Source organism: Bos grunniens, chromosome 1, assembly GCF_055505025.1.
Source record: "Bos grunniens cultivar Pamir isolate PY7600 chromosome 1, Bosgru_T2T1.0, whole genome shotgun sequence".
Classification (NCBI taxonomy): Eukaryota; Metazoa; Chordata; class Mammalia; order Artiodactyla; family Bovidae; genus Bos; species Bos grunniens.
This window is the reverse complement of record NC_141165.1, coordinates 111269222-111296133: the sequence shown is the minus strand read 5'-3', so window position 1 is coordinate 111296133 and position 26912 is coordinate 111269222. Positions and strand designations below refer to the sequence as shown.

Here is a 26912-nt window from a genome sequence, read left to right as displayed (position 1 = left end):
TTTCACAATAAGGTTAGTTAACATATCCATAACTTCACAGTTATAATTGTGTGTGTGTGTATATGTGTTGAGAACTTTTGAGATTTATTCTCTTGGACTTTACTGGTGGTGCATTGGTTAAGAATCTGCCTGCCAATGCAGGGGACATGGGTGTGATCCTTGGTCCAGGAAGATTGCACATGCTGCAGGGCAAGTAAACTGGTGTGCCACAACTACTGAGCCCATGCCCCCTGGAGCCTATACTCTGCAACAAAATAAGCCACCACAATGAGAACCCCAAACACTGGAGGGTAGCCCCTGTTTGCTGAAACTAGAGAAGGTCCCGATGCAGCAATGAAGTCCTAGCATAGCCGTGAAAGTGAAGTCGCTCACTTGTGTCCGACTCTTTGCAGCCCCATGGACTACACAATCCACAGAATTCTCCAGGCCAGAATTCTAGAGTGGGTAAGCCTTTCCCTTCTCCAGGGGATCTTCCCAACCCAGGGATTGAACCCAGATCTCCCACATAGCAGGCGGTTTTTTAACCAGGTGAGCCACATGGGAAGCCCAGCATCGCCATAAATAAGATCTGTTAGCAAATTTCAAAGAGTTTTATGGTATCATGTTTTAATGTTTGAGTCTCATTTCGAGTTAATTTTTGTGAGTGGTGTAAGATAGGGCTTTGATTTCATTCTTTGGCATGTGGGTATCAGTTTCCCAACATCATTTATAGAAGAGACTGACATTTCCCTAATGAGTATTCTTGGTTCTCATCAAATATTAGTTGACTGTGTATGCATAGGTTTATTTCTGGCCTCTCAATTCTGTTCCATTGTTCTATATGTCTTTTTATGCCGGTGACATGCTGTTCTGACTACTATTGCTTTGTAATCAGGAAGCATGATGCCTCCTACTTGGTCTTTTTTTTCCTCAGTTTTGGCTTTTGGGGTTCTTTTGTCAGTCCATATGACTTTTGGGATTTTTTTCCCTATTTTTGTAAAATAACATCATTGGAATCTCATTAGGGATTGCAATCTAGGTGGCATTGGGTAATTTATTATTTTTAATATTTATTTTTATTTATTTGTTCGGCTCTGCCAGGTCTTAGTAGCAGCATGCAGCATTTTCGATCTTTGTTATGGCATTCGGCGTCTTTAGCTGTGGCGTGTGAACTCTTAGTTGCGGCATGTGAAATCTAGTTCCCCAACCAGAGATCAAACCCAGGTCCCCAGCATTGACAGCGTGGAATCTTAACCACTGGAACACCAGGGAAATCCTGGGGATACATTTTTAATATTGTATATCCAATGACAAATTTTCGTAGTTATGGTCTTTATTTTTTTGTTACAAAGCATTTAGTTTCTGGCATATTATAAGAATTGACATTTCAAAATTAAATTATTCCATGGAACTTTTCTGGTGGTTCACTGGTTAAGAATCTGCCTGCCAATACAGAGGAAAAGGGTTTGGGGCAACTAGGCCCATGCGCCACAACTACTGAACCTGAGCTGTAGGGCCCCAGAACCACACCTACTGATGCCCGCACGCCCTGGAGCTCATGCTGCACAACGAGAGAAGCCTGCCCATAGCAACTAGAGGGCAGCCCCCGCTCACCACAAGTAGAGAACGCCTTCACACAGCGGTGAAAACCCGGAGCAGCTATAAATAGGGAAACCCAAACCTATAATGCACCGTTGGAATTTTTATTTCCCAAAAATGGAGACCCTAAAAAGCTCTTATAAAACCATTCAAATACAGAATACCTCTGAATAATTTCTCCCTCTAATCTTTGATAATTTTCTTCTCCATACCTAACTCAATAGCGGTTTTTTGTTTTACTCTTTTAAGTAATTCCATTTTGAGTCTTTCTAAAGCACTCAACTATTTGTTTTCCAAAGATATTTTCTTTTTACACTTGATTTCAAAAGTTCATAGACAACTATATCATATCATTATAACAACATTTTAAGTGTTATAAACTGAGAAACCGAACTCAAGTTGGTGAGAACGGAAGCACGTGCTCTGGAGAGAGTACTGAAAGCAAACCAGCAGAATAAGATTCTTTCAGATTTCGATTAACTAACATAGGGCTGAGAGGATATCCTTTCAAAATGTAGTAATTGAAACTGACTCTCAATTTGGTGATTAGATGGATATCGGTAATTGTTTTAGACATATCTGAATCAATAGGAGTGTTAGTTGTTCAGTTGCTAAGTCATATCTGACTGTGACCCCGTGAACTGCAGCAGTTTCCAAACTTTTTGATAATTAAAATATTGGGGGGGGGTTTCATATTGCATGGTCCTACATATATGACATTCTGGAAGAGGCAGCGTTATAGGAAAAGAAAAAAGGATTTGTGATAGCCAAGAATTGAGGGAGGGTGAGGCTGCACGTGGGAATTTTTAGATGATGAAAGTATTCTGTACAGTACTGTGGTTGTGGATACATGATTCTAGATATTTGTCAAGACCTCTACGGTAGTACACAAAGACTGAAGTTTCACTATGTGCATATTTTACTCCCCAAATCTCAACTAGGATATCGGGGAGGGGGGTGTCTCAGGATGGAGTGAGGACTAGGATATATAAATCTAACTGTATTATAGATGAATGACATAAACTCCCAGAGAAAGAGAGGAAAAAGGGAAATGATGTAAGTAACTTCGGAAAATTGTTTTGTGTAGTGTAAATATCTTAGTCTGTTTTGGCTGCTATAACAGAATACCATAGACTGGGGGGCTAATAAACAACAGAAATTTATTTTTCACAGTTCTGCAGGCTGGAAATCCAAAAACAAGGCATTCAGTGTCTGGTGGGGGCTAGCTTCCTGTTTCACAGATGGCTATTTTTTCACTGTATCATCACACGGTGGAAGGGGTAAAGGAACTCTTTGGAAAGAGTGGAATAAAGGAATAGATGTTGGGTCTGAAAAAGGGAAAAAATATTCCCAAACAAGGCAACAAATTCAGCTGAAGCTGTGAACTTTTATTTCTTGGAAAGGAAGTATTCCAAGCCAAAGCTTCATGTGTGAAAGACTGCCCTTCCCAACAAGAAGTAATTAAGGTTAAATGAAGTCATAAGGGTGGGGCCCTAACCTGAACAGAATGGTGTCTTTATCAGAGGCTGCTGCTGCTGCTAAGTCGCTTCAGTCGTGTCCGACTCTGCAACCCCATAGACAGCAGCCCACTAGGCTCCTCTGCCCCTGGGATTCTCCAGGCAAGAACACTGGAGTGGGTTGCCATTTCCTTCTCCAATGCATGAAAGTGAAAAGTGAAAGTGAAGTCGCTCAGTCGTGTCCGACTCTAGCGACCCCATGGACTGCAGCCTACCAGGCTCCTCTGTCCATGGGATTTTCCAGGCAAGAGTACTGGAGTGGGGTGCCATTGCCTTCTCTGCTTTATAAGAGGAGACAGCAAAGAGTTCTCATTCTCTCCGCCATGTAAGGACACAGAAGGTGTTTATCATGTTTATCTACAAGCCAGGAAGGGAACTCACCAGGAACTGAATCAGCTGCATCTTGAACTGGGGCTTCTAGCCTCCAGAACTGTGAGAAAATAAAATTCTGTTGTTTAGGCCACTCAGCCCATGGTATTTTACTAAGGCAGCCTTAGCAGATTAATACAGGTACCAAATACCTCTTCTAGTCTCCTACCCTTGGCAGCATCTTCTCACTGTTCATGGTGTTTTGGAATACGGTGGATGGTATCCAACGTGACAGCAGTCACTTATTTTGAACAATGGCTTGGTGGCTCTTGATGCCCAAATTTCATGCACTTGTTCAAAAGGAGGAAGCACAGGAACTGAATCAGGAGCTGACATGGGCTCAGGAGGGCTTATGCTGCAAGTTTCTGACATTGCGTTTCCAACTCTTTGTGACCCTATGGGCTGTAGCCTGCCAGGATCCTCTTTCCATGGGGTTTTCCAGGCAGGAACACTGGAGTGGGTTGGCATGCCCTCCTCCAGGGGATCTCCCCTACCCAGGGATCGAATCTGCATCTCTTACATCTACCTGCACCGGCAGGCTAGTTCTTTACCACTAACACCATCTGGGAAGCCCCAGATTTGCTGGTGAATATCCCTCAAGTTAGCTGCATCAGAAACAGGCTTAATTTGCTTTTGTTTACCTAAATTTAGGCTCCACTCTTTGTTTTACTTAGAGAAATAAAGTTTAGTAACTTTAGCATCTAAATTGTTTCTGCAGGTAGGTCAGAAATGACTAGGTCCTTTGGTTTCGTATCAAAAACACAAACCTATGTTCTCTTTTTTTTCACAGCTCAAAGTTAGATGATCATAAATTCAACATTTTGAAATTCCTTATGCTAGGTCATAACCTGAGATTAGGGAATTCAAAAGGAAGAGATTTGGGATACTCTCCTAGGTACTTTTCATTTGTTTTCTCACTTATTTCTAAGAGCAGATAGTGTTATACCTAATTTACAGTTGAGGAAACAAACTCAGAGAAGTTAAGTAATTTGTCTGGCATGGCAATGCTAGTAAGAGACAAAGCTGTGAATTAGACTCATTCAGGCTAGGATCCAAAGTGCATGTTTTTTTTTGTACAGTGGGATTCTGCCTTACACCCAACTAAACGCAGAGTTCCAAAGAAGAGCAAAAAGAGACAAGAAGGCCTTCTTCAATGAACAATGTATAAAAATAGAGGGAAACAACAGAAGGGGAAAGACTAGAGATCGCTTCAGGAAAATTGGAAATATCAAGGGAAACTTTTGCCTAAAGATGGGCATAATGAAAGCCAGAAACGGTAGAGACCTTGTAGAAGCAGAAGAGATCAAAAAGAGATGGAAAGAAAACATGGAAGAATGGTACAGAAAAGATCTTAATGAACTGGATAACCACGATGATATAGTCAGTCACCCAGAGCCAGACATTCTAGAGTGTGAAGTCAAGTGGACCTTAGGAAGCATTGCTGTCAATAAAGCTAGTGGATGCAATGGAATTCCAGTAGAGTTATTCAAAACCCTAAAAGATGATGCTATCAGAGTGCTGCATTCAGTATGTCAGAAATTCTGGAAGACCCAGCAGTAGCCATAAGACTGGAAAACATCAATCCTCATCCCAATTCCCAAGAAGGGAAGCACTAAAGAATGTTCAAGCCAGCAGACAATTGCACTCATCTCCCATGCTAGTAAGGTCATGCTTAAAATCGTGCATGCTAGGCTTCAGCATTATGCGAACCAAGAACTTCCAGATATCCAAGCTGGGTTTAGAAAAGGCAGAGGAACCATAGATCAAATTGCCAACATTTGCTGGATCATAGAGCAAGGGAATTCCATAAAAAACATCTACCTATGTTTCATCGACTTCACTAAAGCCTTTGACTGTGTGGATCATAACAAACTATGGAAAGCTCTTAAAAGAGATGGGAACACCAGACCATCTTACCTGTCTCCTGAAAAACCTGTGTGCTGGCCAAGAAGCAACAGTTAGAACCCTGTATGGAACAATTGATTGATTCGAGATTGAGAAAGGAGTGCAACAGGGCAACTGAACAACAACAGTTCAACAATTCTGCATTGGGAGTATGGTGACTTTCCGTCAGAGATCTTTTAAGAATCTAGAGGTGATGGACAGGCATCTCTGGTCCTTCCCACTCTTTTTTGTGTCTGTAATAACTGTAAAAAAAAACATTGTTTTTAGTTGCTCAGTCGTGTCTCTTTGCGACCTCATGGACAGCAGCACTCCAGGCTTCCCTGCCCATTATCTCCTGGAATTGCTCAAACTCGTGTTCATTGAGTTGGTGATGCCATCCAACCATCTCATCCTCTGTCACCCCCTTCTCTTCCTGCCCTCAATCTTTCCCAGCATCCGGGTCTTCTTTTTTCAACAAGTTGGCTCTTTGTGTCAGGTGGCCAAAGTATTGGAGCTTCAGTTTCAGTACCAGTCCTTCCAATGGCTATTCAGGGTTGATTTCCTTTAGGATTGACTGGTTTTATCTCCTTGCTGTCCAAGGGACTCTCAAGAGTCTTCTCTAGCACCACAGTTTGAAAGCATCAATTCTGTGGTGCTCAGCCTTCTTTATGATTCAACTCTCACATCGGTACATGACTAGTGGAAAAACCAGAACTTTGACTATACAGACCTTTGTTGGCAAAGTGATGTTTCTGCTTTTTAATACGCTGTCTAGGTTTGTCATAGCTTTTCTTCCAAGGAGCAAGTGTCTTTTAATTTCATGGCTGTAGTCACTGTCCACAGTGATTTTGGAGCCCAAGAAAATAAAATCTGCCACTGTTTCCACATTTCCCCCATCTATTGGCCATGAAATGATGGGACTGGATGCCATGAACTTAGTTTTCTGACTGTTGAGGTTTAAGTCATCTTTTTCACTCTCCTCTTTCCCCTTCATCAAGAAGCTCTTTAGTGCCTCTTCGCTTTCTGCCATTAGGGTGGTGTCATCTGCATAGCTGAGGTTGTTAGCATTTCTCCCTACAATCTTGATTCCAGCTTGTGATTCATACAGCCTGGTATTTTGCATGATGTACCCTGCATTTAAGTTAAATAAGCAGGGTGACAATATATAGCTTTGAGGTACTCCTTTCCCTATTTTGACACAGTCCGTTTTTCCATGTCTGGTTCTCAGACTGTAAAATATAAGATAACTCAAACGCCTTGGGGTTATGAGTGCCTGTGTGATTGGGGGTTAATAAAGATCACTAAGGTGGTCCGAAACCATCTAGAAGTCAGTATGTCCTGTTTAAGTATTAATATTTGCCACTTGCCAGACAGCCAGACTGGGAAACATAGGTGTCAGGGAGTCCAAGTATGGAACACAGGACTTAATCAGAGCAGAAGTCTATCACATTGGGCTGCGGATCCTTAGGCACAGAGGAAACAGAAATCACCTTTTATGAGTAGGAAAGGCTGATCCTCGAGAAAGAAGAATGAAATGGTTACTCCAGAAGAGGTTACCTCATGTAGAACCTCCTTTTATTTCAGTCATATGGGTCACTCATGCATATAGGCCTGCTTTGAAAACTTCTGAATCAGCACATAGAGTCCATTGTGGTCAGTAAATATCAAATATTTTGACCTTGAGACCACAGTCTGGGCAGTCTGCTTTTGGAGCCTGCCTTTTGCTGGGATGAACTGGGTTAACACCACAGCCCTGTGCTTCTAGCCCTGAGGAATACAGCGCAGCCCCGCCATCCCTTCAGCTTTCTTGAGCAATTGCTTCTGTCTTCGAAGTACTCCTTTCAGTTCCTGAATTTCACATAGTTGCTGCGGACGTTTTATGGCTTAGAAGAAAGTCCAAAATAGGATTAAGTGGTTTTTCGGTGGGGGTGGTGGTGGTGGTTAGTATTCAGGCCTTTTTGCTAGGTCACGTACAAGGAGAATAAAAGCAACGGGGTTGTTTTCAAGGATAAGAAAATACGTCCAAGTAAGGAAAGATTCAAGGACCAGCCTGTTCTGTGCTCGAGCTTGGCAGACCCATACAGGGAACAAAACATTGCGCCACTGAGAGGAAAGACGGCCCAAGTAGGGGCATCTCCAGTTGTTCCCTGGGACACTCTGATGTCCGAAGGCGACAGGAGCCGGGTCCCGATAGTGGGCAGAGCTCAGATCAAAGGCGACAGCAGCAGGACGCCCTCGCGAGGGAGAAAAGTTGCACGGAGCTCCGCGGGGGTCAACTCTGCGTCCTGGCTCTGGGCAAAGCTTAGCGCTCCAAGGCCGCGGCTGTCAGTCTGCACTCTCGGCCCCGCCCCTCCCAGAGCTGGACCAATCGCAGCCGGGGGTCGGGGGTGAGGCGACGCAGCGGAGCCAGGAAGCCAGGGCCGGGCGGCCTGGTGCTGCGGCTATTGAGCAGGTTGTCCCGGTCCCGGGCAGCTGGAGAGCGCACGGCGGGAGGCCAGACCTGGATGGAGGTGAGTGCGGGCCTGCGGCTTGTGCTCCAGCGCCGGGATGGGCCCCTGTCGCCCGAGCGAACCACTGCCTGGCTCCTCCCGGACGCCTCTCGGCTGCTAAGACCCTTTTCTCCGCGCTTTGGCTCAGGAGTTCCCGGCCCAATGCAGACGAGCTGCCGCCTCTGAGGTCATGGCTGGGGTGCCTGAGCCTGGAACGCGAGCCTCCGGCTGAGTTGGAGCTGGTCCGGAGTAGCTCGAGCAGCAGCCGGTCCCGGGGCGGGGCAGGGCGCGAGCATCTCCATCCTCGGCTTTCTAGACTTGTCGCAATACCCGCGGGAGCAGCCGCAGCGCGGCGGAGCCCAGAGTTGGGGGCAGCTGAAGACCCTTCCCCCTGACACCTTTTCTGAGGGAGTACCGAACACTTGGAGACGGCTCCCTCCTCAGCCTCTAACTCCAGTCTCATCGCTGCTTTGAGCCCACCCTTTTGGCTGGGTGTCCTCTCAGGCGTTGGATTGTTCTGGTTTTACTGTCGTTTTGGGACATCAGATTTAGGTCGCTTGGGTAGAGTGTGACTTTTACAAGGTGAGATGTGGAGACTCAGCCTGGCCTGTCGCTCGTCTCCACTTGATCAAAGACCACTAGGGTGGTGGTAAGAGGGATTCTCAGGCAGGATTTATACAAAATTTATCATTGTAAAATTTCCCTTGTTTTCATTATTTACCCTAGGGGAGGATTGTTGCCGCATTTTCTAAAAATAGAGGCGATGGGTGCCGGTCCTTACTGTGGTTAATTATCTGTTGGAACATCAGCGTGTGTTTGAAGCTGGCGGCACTCCCAGACCGTGATAATCAATTGTCTCACAGAGTAAAACAACACAATGTTCCTCCATAGCGTTTGGGCTCCGCTTTCCTTTGACTGTGTTTAATACGTTCTTTGTGCCTGTTATCCTCACAGTCTCTCTGGGCCTGATACAGTGCTATTATTTGTTTCTGAGAAAGGAAACGAAGGGACATATCACTGAAGTAGGGTTGGCTGTCCCCATTGCCCCAGAATCGAATTGTCCTGGAGGGACGATGTAAGTTACAATGGAAACATCATTTCAGAAAGGCCATCCCTGACCAATTTGTACAAATGGCACCCTCTGGCCACTCTGTACCAGTGGTTCCCCTACTTGGCTGTGTATTATAATTATCTGCAGACCCTAAATAAAAAGCTGTTTCTCTGGCTCTACTCCCATGGATTCTGATCCAGTTGATGGGGTGTTGTGCAGGCAATGGTATTTGTATAAGCTTCCAGATGATATTAATGGGCATGCGAGATTAAGGACTACCATGTTTTAATAGCGCATTAAAAACATGCCCTATTTTCTTCTTACAGCATATATAGCTTTGTGACTTATTTGATTTGTGTACTTCTCTGTCCTGTGTTTACCCCCATCGCGGCCACCCTACCCTCGGAGGCGGTGGGGGAGGGGGGATTATGAAAGCATTAGTGCTGCTTTAAAAGGAGAAGAGAAGGCCTAGGTGAATCAGCATCTTGGGCATGTGAGGTGGGGGTACGTGAAAGAGAAGGGGGTCTGTGGAATGAAATCAGGAAGCAAGTCCTGCAGATGTCTGTCCTTGTGCAGACTTCTGTCCCTGCTTCATTTTTGTTCAAGGATGATCTCATGTGGTCTTGGATGAGTCTCCAGTTTTTTCTCTAGATGGTGCCCTGTTAACTTTCAAAGTCTTACTCAGTACCCTATGAAATACAGCTGTTCTTTGGAGAGTTTGAGCTAGGAGAATTCAATTATAGGTATATTCTGTGTAAATTGTCTTTTGTATGGGTGTCCTTGCATTCCAAATTCTAATTCCAGATACTTGCTCTGATAAATACATTTATGTGACTAGCGGGTCAGAGTATTTAGGATGAGGACTGTCCCAGAAACTAGATGTGTGGTTGTTCAATAATATACTGTTTTTGTGAAATGGTTGTCTAAGAACATTCGCCCAGTGTGGAGTTGCTGCCTCATTTTCTTTTTAGTACCAAACTCAGGTATTTCATTTGTGTGACTGACGATTGCAATTCCAAGTAAGATGGGAGTAGAAAGTCAGATGTCATTGTTGTTCAGTTGCCAAGTCATGTCTGACTCTGGGACCCATGAACTGCTGCATGCCAGGCTTCCCTGTCCTTCACCATTTCTTGGAGCTTGCTCAGACTCATGTCCTTTGAGTCGGTGATGCCATCCAACCATCTCCTCCTCTGTCATTCCCTTCTCCTCCTGCCTTCATTTTTTCCCAGCATCAAGGTCTTTTCTAATGAGTCAGCTTTTCCCATCAGGTGGCCAGATTACTGGAGCTTCAGCTTCAGCATCAGTCCTTTCAATGACTATTCAGGGTTGATTTCCTTCAAACCTGATCAAAACTGGTTTGATCTCCTTGCAGTCCAAGGGACTCTCAAGAATCTTTTCCAGCACCACAGTTCAAAAGCATCAATTCTTTGGTGCTCTGCCTTCTTTATGGTCTAACTCTCACATACATAAATGACTACTGCAAAGACCATGCTGCTGCTACTGCTGCTGCTGCTGCTAAATCACTTCAGTCGTGTCCTACTCTGTGCGATCCTATAGACAGCAGCCCACCAGGCTCCTCTGTCCCTGGGATTCTCCAGGCAAGAATACTGGAGTGGATTGCCATTTCCTTCTCCAATGCATGCATACATGCAAAGTCGCTTCAGTCGTGTCCGACTCTGGCGACACCATGGGCAGTAGCCCACCAGGTTCCTCTGTCCACGGGATTGTCTAGGCAAGAATACTGAAGTGGGTTGCCATTTCCTTCTCCCGGAAAGACATAGCCATGACTGTATGGACCTTTGTTGGTAAAGTAATGTCTCTGATTTTTAATACACTGTCTAGGTTTGTCATAGCTTTCCTTGCAAGAAGCAATCGTCTTCTAAATTCTTGGCTGTAGTCACCATCTGCAACAATTTTAGAGCCCAAGGAGAGGAAATCTGTTACTGCTTCCACCTTTTCTCCTTCTACGTGCCATGAAGTGATGGGGCCAGATACCGTGACCTTGATTTTTTTAATATTGAGTTTTAAGCCAGCTTTTCATTACGTTGGGCTTCCTTTGTGACTCAGCTGGTAAAGAATCTGCCTGCAGTGCAGGAGACCTGGGTTTGATCTCTGGGTTGGGAAGATCCCCTGGAGAAGGGAAAGGCTACCCACTCCAGTATTCTGGCCTGGAGAATTCCATGGACAGTCCATGCGGTTGCAAAGAGTCAGACACGACTGAGCGACTTTGACTTTCACTTATTAGGTATCTGACTTCCTAAAGCAGAAGTGGAAGGAAGTCCAATATCTTGGACTAATGGCAGTCGGTATAGGTTTGCCACAGGTCATAAGGAATTTAGTTTGGCACGTAAACAGTCTTAATCAAAATTTGACAAAACAGACCCAGCAGATCATGGATTTTACTTTTTGCTTGTTCTTTGAACATAAATATGAAGCATGAGTAAGTGTGTTCTAACCAAAGTGCTGACGTTGAGAGTCCTCATGGAGTGATCACAACTTTTAGATGTGTCCAGTACCTCTAGCTTTCTCTAGTGGTAGGATGGAGCATTGAAGTGCATGATTATTCTAATCTTTAAGAAAAATAAGGACCTGCTGTATAGCACAGGGAACTCAGTACTCTGTAATGAGTAAAGCCTATATGGGAAGGTAAAGCCTATATGTAATGTAAAGCCTTTATGGGAAAAGAATCTTAAAAGGGGTGGGGGTATGTATATGTATAACTGATTCACTTTGCTGTATACCCAAAACTAACATCACATGGTAGATCAACTATACTTCAATAAAATTTAAAAAAAAAAAAACACAAAAACATATGAAGGTTTTATCTGTGGTTTATATTTTTTCCAATTATATTGCTATTTATAAGGTTTTGACCTTCAGCTCAGATCTGAGAGTAATTTTCTCTGTGTAAGTTTGTGATTATAAATAGCCAGGTCTTTTTTTTTTTTTTTTAGTGCTAGGAAAGGAAATGTTCCTATCCTTATTCTACCCACTACTTTGTCCTGAAATCTTTGTACATCTCTTGCTTTAAAATTGTATTCTTGATTTCAAATATATTTTCCTTTACTTCATTTTCAGTATCTTTAACGTGTGTTTCATGTACTTGTCTCTGTTGCAGAAGGAAGAATGGTATACAAATGAAAAACCTCAATATGTGCTTCAAATGTGACAAGAAAAGAATAAGGGCTATCATGATTGAGTTCAGACTTTATACTGAAGGTGAGTAAACCCTAGTTTCTTAGTATCAAAAAGTAGCTCTTCTTGGGAACTGGAAATTTCCAGAAAAAGAAAAAAGGTAAATTAAACTCAATTATATATTTTTATTTTGGATTTGATCTTGGAAACTTTTTAGAGTCATTCCTATCTAACACTATTTTTCTTATTCAATTCTAAGGCAATTTGAGATACCAAATAATATTTTCCTGCTCTCTTTGCAAATAGATTTCTTGTTATAATGCCTAGGTTTTATATTTGTAGGAAAACCCCAAAAATCTGTTAGAGATTTCTTTTTTCACTTTGGAATCTTTCATTTTAAATTTGTTTTCTTGTATCTGATTTAATGCCTTATTTCTCCTATGGCTCCTTTTTAATTATTACTTTTAGAAACCAGCTTAATTCTTTATATTTGTGACTTATATTTCCTGGCGGAGATGAAGGAGAAAAACAAAACCTGCCCAAAGATGACAACTATCAACATTTTAGTATATGTCTTTTTAAAGAGAGGTCTGGCTAGTACACCTCAGGCTATAGGTGTACAAATGGATCTTTCAGTCTCAGCATTCCACCTACTTGTAGCAGGAAGTAGGTCTTTTCCAGGCGTGACCCTCCATGAGGATTTTCATCAGAAGTCCCTGCCTGTGAGGGGCTTCTTGCATATTTGCATTGCTTCCTGTAAGGCCTTTTGTTCCTTTAGCTCCGAGGTCTCCAGGCCTCACCGTCCTTCTGCACCATTGCTGTGCTGCTTCTGACCAGCTTGAGCCATACTGACATCCTTTGGACTCCTGGCCTTCGTGCAGTACATAGACCACAGCTGCAGTGGTACAGCTGAGCTTCTGTGCAGTATCATGTTTGGTCTTCTCCCTCTGGCCATCAGGGAAACCTATGGTTCTTATGGCCAACTCCTTGAGAAGGGTTTCTGCAGAGGAGCAGTTGGGGCCCTGGTGACAGAGTTATTTCCTTTATTTCACAGTCATTTCCTTCCTAGAATTTGCAGGCATTTCAGGGTGGGTAGGTAGCTGGGTCTTGGAGAGGGGCCGGTGTTTTGGGGCCATGAAATGGTTAAGTGCAGTCTTTCATATTACCTGGCGTCTCTGTGGAGGTGGCCAGGTACTGGGGTCCAGCCCCAGTGGATCCAGGGAACTCGAAGCGGGGACAGCGTCAGCAACCAGGATACAATAGAATTAAAGATATAAAGAGTGGTTAAATAAGGATAGCTCAGTAGGAAAATTCAGTGGAGAAAAGAGGCTGAATAACTTGGTTTACGTGGAAAGCCAGTAAAATTCCAAGACAAGGAATTTGCGTCACCTATGTAGGCCACAGGCGTCCTCCCGTTCTCCCGAAGGAGAGGAGACACTAAGGCCTCCCCAGTCAGATCTTAGAAGCCCAGGCATAATTAGTAGGCTTGACGAGCCTCCACACTACAGATGGGAATTCAGCCAGAAGGTGAGAGAAAGAACGACATGGGGAGACCAAGCTTCAGTGAACAAGGCCCGCACTTTATTTTCCAAAGTAGTTTTTATACCTTAAGTTGTGCATAGAGGATAATGGGGGAAGGTCAGCAGTCCTTGATCCTTATCGAAGCCAGGCTTTCAAACTTATCATATGCAAAAGTTTAGATGATTTACATCATCTTCTGGCCAGGGGGCCTGTTAACATTTTATGACCCTTTCTTCAGAAAACTTATTTTTCTCTAAAGGTGATTATTCTAAAGTCAAGCGCCACCCTCCAAAAGCATTAGATAAAGTTGCATTCCTATAGGGCAAAGGTGTGGTGGGCTATAACAAGAAAAGAATTAACTCAAGGGTCCAAGGTTACAAACATTAAAGCTACTACTTATATTCCTATACACCGATTATATTAATCAATACACTCCCAGAGACACAGTAGGTAAGGGATACGGAAACTTAGCAGCAAACATTGGCCCAACAAGTGAAAAACCCTTCATCAATACAATTTCTAATCAATCTTTAACTGCTCAAAGGAATCTGTATTTAGACAGTTTAGAACTTCTCATGCCTCTCATGGTTGGGAGGCTGTGAACAATCACATGTGGCCAGAAGAACCTGTTCAGGCAGGCTAGAGGACTTCCAAAGGAGTTTGTAGGTTGAAACACTCTTGTCACGCCCAAGAACTTTATTAACTGGAGCTGTAAGTTAACTCTTTTTCAGAGAGAGGTGGTGGGGGACAGCCCCCCATAAAGTCAGAGGTGTAGGTGAGAGCACAAAGCAGTAAAGTAGGCAGACTCTGGTTTTGGGGGTAGGTGCTCAAGAATTTCCAGGGGGACTCCTGAGGCTCGATCCCGCCTTTGCGTATGCCGAGCCTCCTTCCTCATGACCTTTGCCACTGTCTGAGTTCCTCACGCTGGCTCCCGGCAGCCAGGAGTGCGAGATTTCTTTCTCTTTAATATAGGAGGGAAATACCTTTTACCTACTATGAGTGTAAGCTTTGCCAGGAGGATTTCTGGCACTTAGTACAGTGTGCAATACAGAGTTGTTGTTTAGTTGCTCAGTTGTGTCTGACTCTTTGTGACTTCATGGCCTGTAGCCACCAGGTTCCTCTGTCCATGGGATTTCCCAGGCAAGAAAACTGGAGTGGGTTGCCATTTCCTTCTCTAGGTGATCTTCCTGACCCATGGATCAAACCCGTGACTCCTGCATTGGCAGGTGGATTCTTTACCACTGAGCTACCAGGGAAGCCCCAGGCCTCCGTAATTATTCATTGTGTGGATTGTTGAATCAACATATATCATGCAAAGAGCTGAGTACTGGGAAGGAATCCAAAAGTATGGTACATTGTTATCTTTAAGTTGCTTTTTTTTTTGATATATAGTTTTTTTTTTTTTTTTCAATATAATCTTTATTGGTATAGTTGGGGAGACTAGAAATACATACAAATATAGAGATCAGCTGAGAAGTGGAAAAAGTAAGTGCTGTGGGAATTCTCAGGATGGAAAGCGTATTGGAATAGCTTAGCCTCATTTCCTTTATGACGCTGGGGTGAGGAAGGGTTGTTGTCTGTCCTTGTGGTGTGGGAATGGGAACAGATTAGATCAAAGGAGTAGGGGAGTGAGGGAAGAGGGGGCTTGCCAGGTCCAACACAAAAGGGGGGAGTGTTGGTGCAGCTGAGGTATCCTGAGGCCCTCTGCACTGAGATTATGCACCCTCTTCACCTTGACCTCTCTACCCCGCTTTCCATGGAAATCGTCACTAGGAACAAAATACTACCATCTTCACTGCTTACCTATATCATAATAGCAACTGGGGAGAGTATTTTAAAAATGATTACATGGAAGAATAGTAAGGAGCAGCCTACTCTCAAGTCCTCTGCCTTCAGCAGGTGTGATGAAGGATTAGGGTGACCTGTTACTCCTCAGGCTTAGCTTTCATCTCCTGCATCTTTAGGGCAGGTGTCTTTCCTCTTGTGCCTTGTTACTCAACTGAGGGGGCATCAGGGCTGCCTGTGGGGTAGGAGAGCCAGAAACCCAAAGGGTGTTTGCTGTCTCTTGACATACAGAGGGATGGCATTCCTGTTTTCCAGAGGTTATCAGAATGGTTTGCACCTAATCCCAAAACTCCTTATAAAATCACAGGTTTTCCTCTTGTTGTTGTTGATTCATTAAGTCATGTCCAACTCTTTGCAGCCTCATGAACTATAGCCTACCAGGCTCCTCTGTCTATGGAATTTCCCAGACAAAGAACACTGGAGTGGGTTGCTATTTCCTTCTCCAGGGTATCTTCCCAACCCAGGGATTGAACCCAGGTCTCCTGCATTAGCAGGCATATTCTTTACCACTGAGCCACGAGGGAAGCCCATAATTACCCTAGTAATCTTGAGAGTCCCTTGGCCTGCAAAAAGATCCAACAAGTCCATCTTAAAAGAGATCAGTCCTGGGTGTTCATTGGTAGGACTGATGTTGAAGCTGAAACTCCAATACTTTGGCCACCTGATGTGAAGAGCTGACCCATTAGAAAAGACCCTAATGCTGGGAAAGATTGAGGGCAGGAGGAGAAGGGGATGACAGAGGATGAGATGGTTGGATGGCATCACCGACTCAATGGATGTGGGTTTGGGTGGACTCCAGGAGTTGGTGATGGACAGGGAGGCCTGGCGAGCTGCAGTTCATGAGGTAGCAAAGAGTCAGACACGACTGAGCGACTGAACTGAACTGAATGTAATAAAATTTAAACTGTAAAGGAAGGGAAGTTATTTATTTAGACCTCTTTAGAAAATTAACACGTGAATTTTGTAATTTCTAAGAATCTGAAGATGTTCTTCTTTGCTCTCTTAAAAGTTAAAACATAAATAGGAAGCAGGAGAAGTGTCTCTATTTACATGAAAACCTGGAGCTGGGTTTGAGTAAATTGTCCAAATGTGGAGTAGTTCCTACTGTGCTCTGGCTGTTTGCTTTCTCTTACGACTCTGGGCCTTGGATAAGGTTAAGGAAGAGGAAATACAGTGTTTTTCGTTTTACTCCACCCTAAGCTGTCGTAATTGGTGATCTGTTTGCTCATCTCTCCTCTTTGAAGGAATCCTTTGGAGAAAAATGTGCTTTTTAAATCCATACCAGTTGCTCTTCTATACAAAGAACTCTTAATGAAACTAAACAGAATAGAAGAAGATCAAACTGAAAGCTCATCTGCATCTCAGAAAAGCATAGACATGGAGTTTTTTTAATTTTTTATTGAAGGATAATTGCTATACAGAATTGTGTTGTCTTCTGTCAAACCTCAACATGAATCAGCCATAGGTATACATATATGCCCTCTCTTTTGAACCTCCCTCCCATCTCTCTCCCCATCCCACCCCTCTAGGTTGATACAGAGGCCCTGTTTGAGTTTCCTGAGCAATACAGCAAATTCCTGTTGGCTATCTCATTTACATATGGTAATGTAAGTTTCCATGTTACTTTTTCCATACATCTCACCCTCCCCTCTCCCCATGTCCATAAGTCTATTCTCCATGTCTGTTTCTCCTTTGTTGCCCTGTAAATAAATTGTTCAGTACCATTTTTCTAGATTCCATATATATGCATTAGAATACGATATTTATCTTTCTCTTTCTGACTGACTTCACTCTGTATAATAGATTCTAGGTTCATCTACCTCATTAGAACTGACTCAAAGCTGTTCCTTTTTATGGCTGAGTAATATTCCATTGGCTGTGTATATGTACCATGACTATTTCATCCATTCATCTGTCAGTGGACATCTAGGTTGCTTCCATGTTCTAGCTATTGTAAATAGTGCTGCAGTGAACAATGGGATACATGTGTCTTTTTCAATTTTGGTTTCCTCAGGGTATAAGCCTAGGAGTGGGGTTGCTGGGTCATGTGGTGGTTTTACTCCTAGTTTTTTAAGGAATCTCCATACCGTCTTCCATAGGGGCTGTACCAATTTACATTCCCACCATCAGTGCAAGAGGGTCCCCTTTTCTCCACACCCTCTCCAGCATTTATTGTTTGTAGACTTTTTGGTGAGGGCCATTCTGACTGGTGTGAGGTGATATCTCATTGTAGTTTTGATTTGCATTTCTCTAATAACGAGCAATGTTGAGCATCTTTTCATGTGTTTGTTAGCCATCTGTAAAGACATGGAGTTTTGAGCAGTGAAAGGAGCCATGGGTCGGCCATGGGTGATCAAGACACAGCCAGACAATGTGGATCAACTTCGTCAAACTACGGCTGTTCTGCTGTCTGCTTGCAGTGTTGATGGTGGTGGTGCTGGTCGTCAACGTTACTCAGGTAGAGGTGAGTCCTCAGCATGCTTCTTCATAACTAAGGGAACCACATCAGGGGATTTGGGGCTAATGAATCTGGAAAATATTGATCATCAGGAAACTAATCCTGGTCACAGTTCTTGTTTTCATTTATTCAGTAAGTATTTGAGTGCCTTCAATGGTTGTATACTGTGCTAGTCACCAAGGGTGCAGTGATTTCTTCACTCTGGAGCTCATATTCTAAATGTGCATGGGAGAAAATATGAGTTATAAGTAAGCATAAAATATAATAATAAATGATAATTAGAAATTGTGAGAAGTATTGTAGAGAAAAGAAAGTGGGTTACTGTGTTGCTGTTCAGTTGCTCAGTCACGCCCCACTCTTTGTGACCCCATGGACTGCAGCATGCCAGGCTTCTCTGTCCTTCAGCATCTCCCAGAGCTTGCTTAAACTCATCTCCATTGTGTCATTGATGCCATCCAACCATCTCATCCTCTGTCATCCCCTTCTCCTCCTGCCTTCAATCTTTCCCAGCATCAAGGTCTTTTCTAATGAGTCGGTTCTTCACATCAGGTGGCCAAAGTATTGGAGCTTCAGCTTCAGCATCAGTCCTTGCAATGAATATTCAGGATTGATTTCCTTTAGGATTGACTGGTTTGATCTCCTTGCATCCAAGGGACTCTCAGTAGTCTTTTCCAACACTACAGTTCAGTAGCTTTAGAATGATGAAAGAAAGCCTTTCAAGGAGGGGACCTTTCATCTGACTCCTGGCAAAAAACTGAAGGAGATTTTCAGGGGATGGAGTTCATGGTGAGTGTTATAAAGACTGTGTGTGGCTCTCAAGGCAGGGACCACATATTATGGAACCCTTACAGTGCCTGGTGCCAAGAAGGTATTTAGTAACAGTCCCCTTTCCCCTTCTCTTCTAAAAATTCCCTTCATGAACTCACATACACTGAAATTTATGGAGTATTTCCTATCTAAAATCATGCTGTTCTTTTAATTTTGTTGGCTTGTGGTGCTTCTCAGGTGACAGGTCCAAGTTAATTCTGGTATCTCTTTGCTCTTTGCTGTGCACTGACTGACTGTCCAGCATCCCGGCCCTGTAGGAGTTCAGGTTATACTGTTCTCTTTTATCCTTTCAGATGTTTCTTTCCCCAGTCTCCAGGAGTTTGCTTACGCACATATGCTCTTTAGTACTCTGCTGAATACTTATTTAGGACTCTCTGCAGATCTCCTGAGTTCCTTTGTGTGTAGCTCTCTTCTCCTGTTACTGTCCTATGGGTTCTAATCGGCTGTAAGACTCTCAGCTCCATCTCCTCAATTTAGGGGGTTCACCAGGCTCCTGCTGGGTTCTGTCTCATACTGCTGCAGCCTAGGGATGCTCTCAGGGCTGTCAGCAGAGGGCAAACACTCACAGGAATCATTTTCTATATTTCCCATCTTTCAGGTTGTCAGCAAAGGGCAATCAATCATGGGAATCATTTCCTTTATTTCCCATCTTTCAGGCATCATTTCTTTTGTTGTATAACGTGCTATGTCTGGAGAACCACTGTTTCAGGTGGAAGAGTAAATCTCACCATTTCTCTGTCTTGGTTGCAAGCAGAAGTCTAGGAGACTTGAAACTGAAGGGAAAGACTTAATAGAGAAGCTGGAGAGAAGAAGGTTCAGTGGACAAAGGGGAGCTGGAGGGGATGGGACCTAGAGCACAGACAGAGCACATAATGATATAGGATGAGGGACACATTTCATAGTATGTGTTCTTGTTATCATTTTATTATTAGTTATGTAGGGGGAGGTGTGCTCCTTCCTCTGATGTAAGAGGGAAAATTGTCATAATGGGTGGTAATGTGGATATGTCTACTGCTGGAAGGTGAAACATTGAGGGAGTTCTTGTCTAGACAGGAGGTGGAAGGTGGGAGGAAGGTGGTGCCCAGAAGACTGGTACAGATGGGCTTGAAAGAATGGGAGTGGGGGATGGAGCTTGATCCTGCAGGATGATAGAGGGACAGTGACTTTCCAGATCACATGTGTGCGTGGTGCTTATCTGCACTGATTTTGTGAGGGTGTATATTTTACTGCATTCAACAGTCTGGGTGTAAGAATAGAGAAGATGGTTGTGTATTATGAGGTCTAGGATGGCTGGGAGGTAGGAAAAGGGAGAAGGAGAGACTTGAGAGGGTAAGCCATTCATTTGTGGGTGCTCAGGCCTGTCCAACTCTCTGTGACCCCATGGAGTGCAGCCCTCCAGGCTTCTCTGTCTATGGAATTTTCCAGGCAAGAATACTGGAATGGGTTGCCATTTCCTACTCCATGGGTAAGCCATAGTTCACATCATTAATGTTATTGCAGTCAGGAAGGAATATTAGGAATTATTGTTAGAAACCCTCTTAATAGTCCTGCTGTGGTTCTTAGAAACTTTTGGAAAATGTCCACTAACAGCTCCAACTGTCTGCATGAACACAAACCAAACAATAATGGAGAAGGGAGGTGGCAAGTAAGAAATGATATAGGACAGTTTTGATATTAAAAATTATATAAACAGATCTTTTTGTGGAGTGTGGTAAAACACTTTGCCTTGTCTAAAGATGTCATCTTGTCCAGGCTGAGAATATTGTCATGACTTTTAAACCATTCAGTTTATTTCTGTGACATTAATAGTTAAAGAAGCCTGGGGTGTGGGGTGGGGAGTGGGAAAGGCTTGAACCTTGGCCGTCTGCCATCCCTTAATCCCTGGTCCATCCTAGGCTTCTGATTGTGACTGTACTTTGCTTGCAATTAGAGTATCTGAGCATTTTCTAAAAAGTACAGATTCAATTTTAATTAAAAATATCACATAAGAAAATTAGCCATTACAGTGATGAGGGGAGAAAAAGCATTTTCAAATGTGCCACATTCAGAGCTGGTTAAGATAAATGAAACAAACAAATATGAATGCAGCAAATAATCTTTCCATTGGTAACAGGTCTCCTTCACGTTTTTGTTTTTGCATCTCACTCTCAAGTTAGTCTTCTTTATATTGTATATATGGAGTATTTTGCAGTTTAAGAATGAAATATTTCCTTTGTCACAACTATTACATTTTTATTTATTTTTCCAACATAAAATGTGATTAGATACTTTAAACTCTTCAACTTCTGAAACATTAATAAATATTTATTGAATGAAAGTTGAATACATTGAAAATAATTCATGAGGCTTTTGAAAAATGCAAATCCTAAGACTTCTTGTCTGCTCCATCTCAGGTGTATCACAACACAATCCCCACATTTCCTAAGATATGGTCAAATTCAGTTATATAAGTAAAGGAACAAATGAAATCCACGAACAAGCAAAACCCCTCTAGTTAGGTGATTTTGAATAGAACAACTACTATAGTAAATTCACAGATTTCTGAATTTCTAAAAGTCTCTGAATGTCACATTGGTATAAATGGTAGGCTGAATAAGGCCCCCAAAGACGTCAGTGTTTGAATTTCCAGAACCTATGAATATGTTGTCTAATAAAAGGAACTTTGCAGACAAGTTGCAGTTAAGGTTCTTGAGGCAGGGATATTATTCAGGATTATTTGGGTGGGCCCAATATAATCATGTGGGTCTTTATAAGAGAGTGGCAGAAAGGTAGATATGGTATGATACATAGATATAATAATCTACCTGGATATTAGATATAAGAGTGATGTAGGTAGAAACCATGCTCTCCTGGCAGAAAGATAGATTTGATATGATAGGTAGATATGATAATCTACCTGAATATTAGATATTAGAGTGGATATTAGAGTGATGTAGGTAGAAACCATCCTCTCATGTCATATATGAGAAGGAAGTATATGTTTTGATATCTAGCAAAAGGTTGTAGGGAGAATTCCGTGTCATTTTTCTGATAAACTCTTATTGAGCATTGGCTATATTTGTTTGTTTTTTCCTTATTTATTGATATTTTAAACATATATGTTTTCTGATTATGAAAACAGTACCAGTGTTTTAGGGCTTTTGGCTGCAAGTAAAGAAAGCTGGTTCAATCTGGTTTTAATATTAAGGAATAATATTCATTTAGAATAGAAGTTGGGAGGTAGGTTGGGCATAGTTTAGGCTCCATTTCTCTGTAAGTCTCTCTGCTGTGTCCTCCTTCATGCATTATCTATGGCATCCACTTTCATGGTTGGATTTTACGTTTTTACACAGCAGCAGGTAGTTGCTTTCTTACACATGTCCAGCTTGAGATACAGTTTTTTTTATTGGCAGGTAAAATCAGAGAGCTGTTCCCAGAGTACTGGTGATGTCTGGATTTGGATGCATGCATCCCTCAGAATCCTCCAGCAGCTTTTCATAGAATACAACTGGGTCACAGGCCCATTCCTGAATCAGTCGCTTGGGATTATCCTTTGAACAGTCAGGCCCTGAACTGACAAGTCAGTAAATCGCAGTGCAATGAATGAGGGATGGGCAAGCATAGGGTTCACTCTGGTCCACACCTTACAGCGGCTCCAGGAATGACTGCTGGTGTTTCCTCTGGGCTCTGAATTTTAAAATATGGCAGACCTTGAAGTTGTCCTTGGCACTGACCTAAAACAGAGTTATCATTTAGGAAAGTTAAGCAAATTGACCTTTTCGCAGTCTTTTGTATTCATCCGTTTTGGCTGCACTGGGTCGTAGCTGAGGCTTGAGGGATCGTCAGTCTTCGTTGTGGCATGTGGTATCTTTAGTTGTAGTTTGTGGGATCTAGTTCCCCGACAAGGGACTGAATCTGCTCTCCCCTGCATTGGGAGCTTGGAGTCTTAGCCCCTGGACCACTATAGAAGTCTCTCTTTTTAAGTAAAATCCAGGTGACTTGGGCTTCCCTGGTGGCTCAGACAGTAAGGAGTCTGCCTGCAATGCAGGAGACCCACGTGTGATCCCTGGGTCAGGGGAGAAGGAAATGGCAACCCACTCCAGTATTCTTGCCTCGAGAATCCTATGGACAGAGGAACCTGGCAGGCTACAGTCCATGAGGTCACGAGAGTTGGACATGACTGAGTGACTAGGACTTTCACATTTCAGGTAAGTAGCACCAAGTGTATGGTGATTCTTGGATTGGGCTGCATGGGTCATTTTTCTGGTCTTGAATTAGTAGCTTATGGCTACCCAAGGAACAAGAGTGACTGTGGGAGAGGAAAAGAGGAAAAACAAAGGAGAAGGGGGCATGTTGTGAGCACATAGCACATGGTTTGGTCCTTAGTGTTTTGTCATGGCCTCACAAGAACTAAAAAGGAAAGGGAGGTGGGAATATTTCCTAAAAGATAATCAAAAGATAAGGGAACTTCTCCTGTTTTTAAAAAGTTGAGATATAATTGGCAGACGAATGGATAAGAAAGCTGTGGTACATATACACAATGGAATATTACTCAGCTATTAAAAAGAATGCATTTGAATCAGTTCTAATGAGGTGGATGAAACTGGAGCCTATTATACAGAGTGAAGTAAGTCAGAAGGAAAAACACCAATACAGTATATTAAAGCATATATCCGGAATTTAGAAAGATGGTAATGATGACCCTATATGCGAGACAGCAAAAGAGACATAGATGTAAAGAACAGACTTTTGGACTCTGTGGAAGAAGGCAAGGGTGGGATGGTTTGAGACAATAGCACTGAAACATGTTTATTATCATATGTGAAATAGATCGCCAGTCCAGGTTCGATGCATGAGACAGGGTACTCAGGGCTGGTGCACTGGGATGACCCAGAGGGATGGGATGGGGAGGGAGGTGGGAGGGGGGTTTGGATGGGGAACACATGTACACCCATGGCTGATTCATGTCAATGTATGGCAAAAACCGCTACAGTATTGTAAAGTAATTAGCCTCCAATTAAAATAAATTAATTAATTAAAAAAGAATAAAAGACCTGCAATTTAAAAAATTGAGATATAATTTACATATAATGTGTAAGTTTAAGGTGTGCAATGTGTTGATTTGATACATTCGTATATTGCAATATGATTATCAATACAGTGTTAGCTAGCACTTCTTTCATGTCACTTAATTACCATTTCTTTTAGGTTGAGAACAGTTAAGATCTTGTCTCTTAGCAGCTTTGAAGTTTATTACATACACTTACTTACAGTAATACAGTAATACAGTTTTGTGGCCTATTGTCACTATGCTATGCCTTCCATCTCCAGGATTTATTTATATACCTGTTGCAAGTTTGTACCCTTAAACAATGTCTACCCAATTTCCCCATTCCCTAGCTTCTGGTAGTCACCATTCTATGTTTTTATGAGTTCAGTTTTTATTAAAAACCCTTGATTCCATTCACACACACTGCACTCCCCCACCGCCCCCCACCACACTGCCTTACAGGATCTTAGTTCCCCAAGCAGGAATCAAACCCAGGTTTCTGTTTAGAAATTCACTGAGAGCCGAATGGGCATTCTTTTATAGTTTACAATATTTTTTCCTTTGGCTGCTTTTTTAGGATTTTCTTTTTATACTTGTTTTTTGACAGTTTCACTATAATGTGTCTTGGAGAAGATCTTTTTGCATAGAGATAATAGGGTGATCTATTAGATTTTTGAGTTTGGTTGTCAAAGTATATCCCTAGGTTTGGGAAGTTCTCAACTATTGTTTCTTTAAATAATCTCTCTGCCCTCCCTTTTCCCTCTCTCAAACCATGATTATTCTAATATTTGTACACATGGTGGCATCACATAGAACATGTAGGCTTTCTATGCTCTTTTTCATTCTTTTTTCTCTTGTGTTCTCTTCTGATTGGGCTGTTTCAGAGTTCCTGCTCCCTTATTCAGTCTTCCATTTGATCTTTATGTTATAGATGCTCTTTATTGCATTTTTCATTTTATTCATTGAATTTTTCAGCTCCAGAATTTCCATTTGCTTCTTTATGATTTCTTTCTCTGTAAATTTCTGATTTTATTCATGTATTTTTTTTATTTGTCTTTGTTGTAATATAGCCCATTGAGTTTCCCTGAAGAGCTATTTTGAATTCTTTTTTTTTTTTTAATTTTATCTATTTATTCTTGGCTGTGCTGGTCTTTGTTGCTGCTTTTCTCTAGTCGGGGAGAATGGGGCCACTCTTTAGTTGTGGTGCGTGAGCTTCTCACTGCAGGGACTTCTCCTGTTGCGGAGCACTGGCTCTTGGCATGCAGATTTCAGTAGTTGTAGCTCCTGGGCTCTATAGAGCGCAGGCTCAGAAGTTGTAGTGCACGGGCTTAGTTGCCCTGTGGCATGTGGGATCTTCCTGGATCAGGGATCAAACCTGCATCTCCTGCATTGGCAGGCAGACTCTTCTGAGCCACCAGGGAAGCCCAGCTATTTTGAATTCTTTATCAAAGGCTGAATTCTGTGCCTTTGAGCATGGTTATTGGAGGATGATTGTTAGTTTTCTGTGATGACATGTTTCCGTGATTCCTTATGTTCCTTGTACATTTGCATTGCTGCTTTCATGCTTGAAGTAGCAGACATCTGCTGCTGTCTTACTGGTTCCCTTCAGGTGGGGTAAGATGTTCATCAGTCCTGTTTTAGCTGTCTATTTTGCTTGCCCTCACATGGGTACACTTGCTTTCCACATCTTGCTTCTTGTGACACAATTCTTAAGCTTTTCTTAAGACCCACCAGGCTAGCCGCTGTTAACCTTTTGTTTTCCAGAAAGAGGAAGTATAGCTTAAATTTGTGTTTCTCTCTTGCCCAGAAAAACTGATCTGTTTTTCTGATAGTGTTCTGTTTAGCAGAGTCTCACTTGCTGCCTCATTTGGCAGCATACACAAGGAGCTGCTGGCTCCAGAGTTTGCGGAGGTGTGGGTTTAGCACACAGGGCACTGGGGGTGCCTGTGGGCTCTGTTGCAAGACTGTTGGGTGAGGCATTAGGCTTGTGGGCGGACTTCCTGCCAAACTCCTGAGCACACTTAGCAGGAACTGTGTCCCTTCAGTGACCTTTGATGTTCTTACCTGCCTCTTTCCTGAACCCCTCCCTTCCTGGGGTCATGGAGGTCCCCCTTTAGTACTCGGGGAGCTGCTGAATTAAATGGGTTTCTCTCACAGCGGGGGTCAGTGGGCACTAACTGGTCACTTTCCTCATCCCTCTTGGATGAGGACGCTGCTGGGTGCTACAGCCTTGGGCTTGTTATGCTGGGGGAGGGGCAGTGCTGGCGAAGTTCCTCTTACCCTCTCAGTTTCATCCAAACTTGTATTTTTTTTTTCTTTCTGGAATTTCTCTTTGGGAAGGCTGAATCCATTGGTATTTTCCTGGGTCACCACTCTCCAGGTTGTCCCTGACTGTGGCCAAGCAGGACTGGGACAGGTTCACTGGATGTGCTGACAGCACCGAGGTTTATCTGCCTGTTACTAGATACGCACATGGGCGAGACTGCACCTAGGCCCTGCGCATGTGGAGCTGGATCCCACGATTCCCACAGAGGCAATTTTGTTTTTGGGTGGGTCCTACATTTGTTGTTAAAAAGGGGGACAAAAATGGAGGAATGTCTTATGCCATGTCATGATGCTGATGTCAACTCTGCTAGGGAAACATTTTCAAAGTCATTATTATCCTTTTTAATAAACAAATAATACTGTGTATTCTTTTAAAATGAAGGAGCCTAATGAAATTCTTCCAATTGAGAGTTTCTGCATGTACATGTAGAATGAAACAGAAAAAGTACAGAATCCAAGAATATCATTAAAAACCCTTCTATATTTGGGGATTATTTTTACCTTGTTTGAGATTATGTTGACCTTGCATAGCATTTTGAAGTGGTTTGGCATGGATGGGGAGCCTGAGGGCTTGTTTGAGTGGTTTGTAATGGGTAATAGGTTGAGAGTAATTCTTGATTTTGTTTTCCTGTTGTTGTTTTCTCTTGCAATTTAACTTATTGCATAATGTAAGAAGCAGTTTCCTGGGTTAGGTACTAAAAAGGTTCTGCATCTAGTTTCCAATGTGTGTAGGGTACACCAGGCAACTCTTGGACACCAGCAGCATGACCTATAGTTCTAATCGGTTCTGACACTATAACTGAGCAGGACCCTGTGGAGCCTTCCTGGACAGACCCCTCCACCTCATGTCCTCTGCCTACTTCCTGTTTGCAGAAAAGTTGTA

General features: G+C 42.8%; 1 protein-coding gene across 37 annotated transcripts in view; it reads left to right on the top strand.

The window, feature by feature from the left end:
- The first annotated feature begins 7737 nt into the window (after positions 1–7737).
- NXPE3 (neurexophilin and PC-esterase domain family member 3) overlaps positions 7738–26912 on the top strand; it is a 55316-nt gene continuing 36141 nt past the window's right edge. For 17 of the 37 annotated variants that reach the window (XR_015166598.1, XR_015166606.1, XR_015166603.1 and 14 more), the window contains exons 1-4: positions 7738–7858; positions 12007–12107; positions 16919–16996; positions 17683–17853. Coding sequence is in view for 13 of the 37 variants with exons in the window: in XM_086408675.1 (XP_086264801.1) it covers positions 17761–17853 (93 nt within the window). In the remaining 24 variants the exon portion in view is untranslated. The remainder of the gene's footprint in view (positions 7859–12006; positions 12108–16918; positions 16997–17682; positions 17854–26912) is intronic. The other 20 variants (XR_015166602.1, XR_015166607.1, XR_015166610.1 and 17 more) reach the window with 2 other exon arrangements.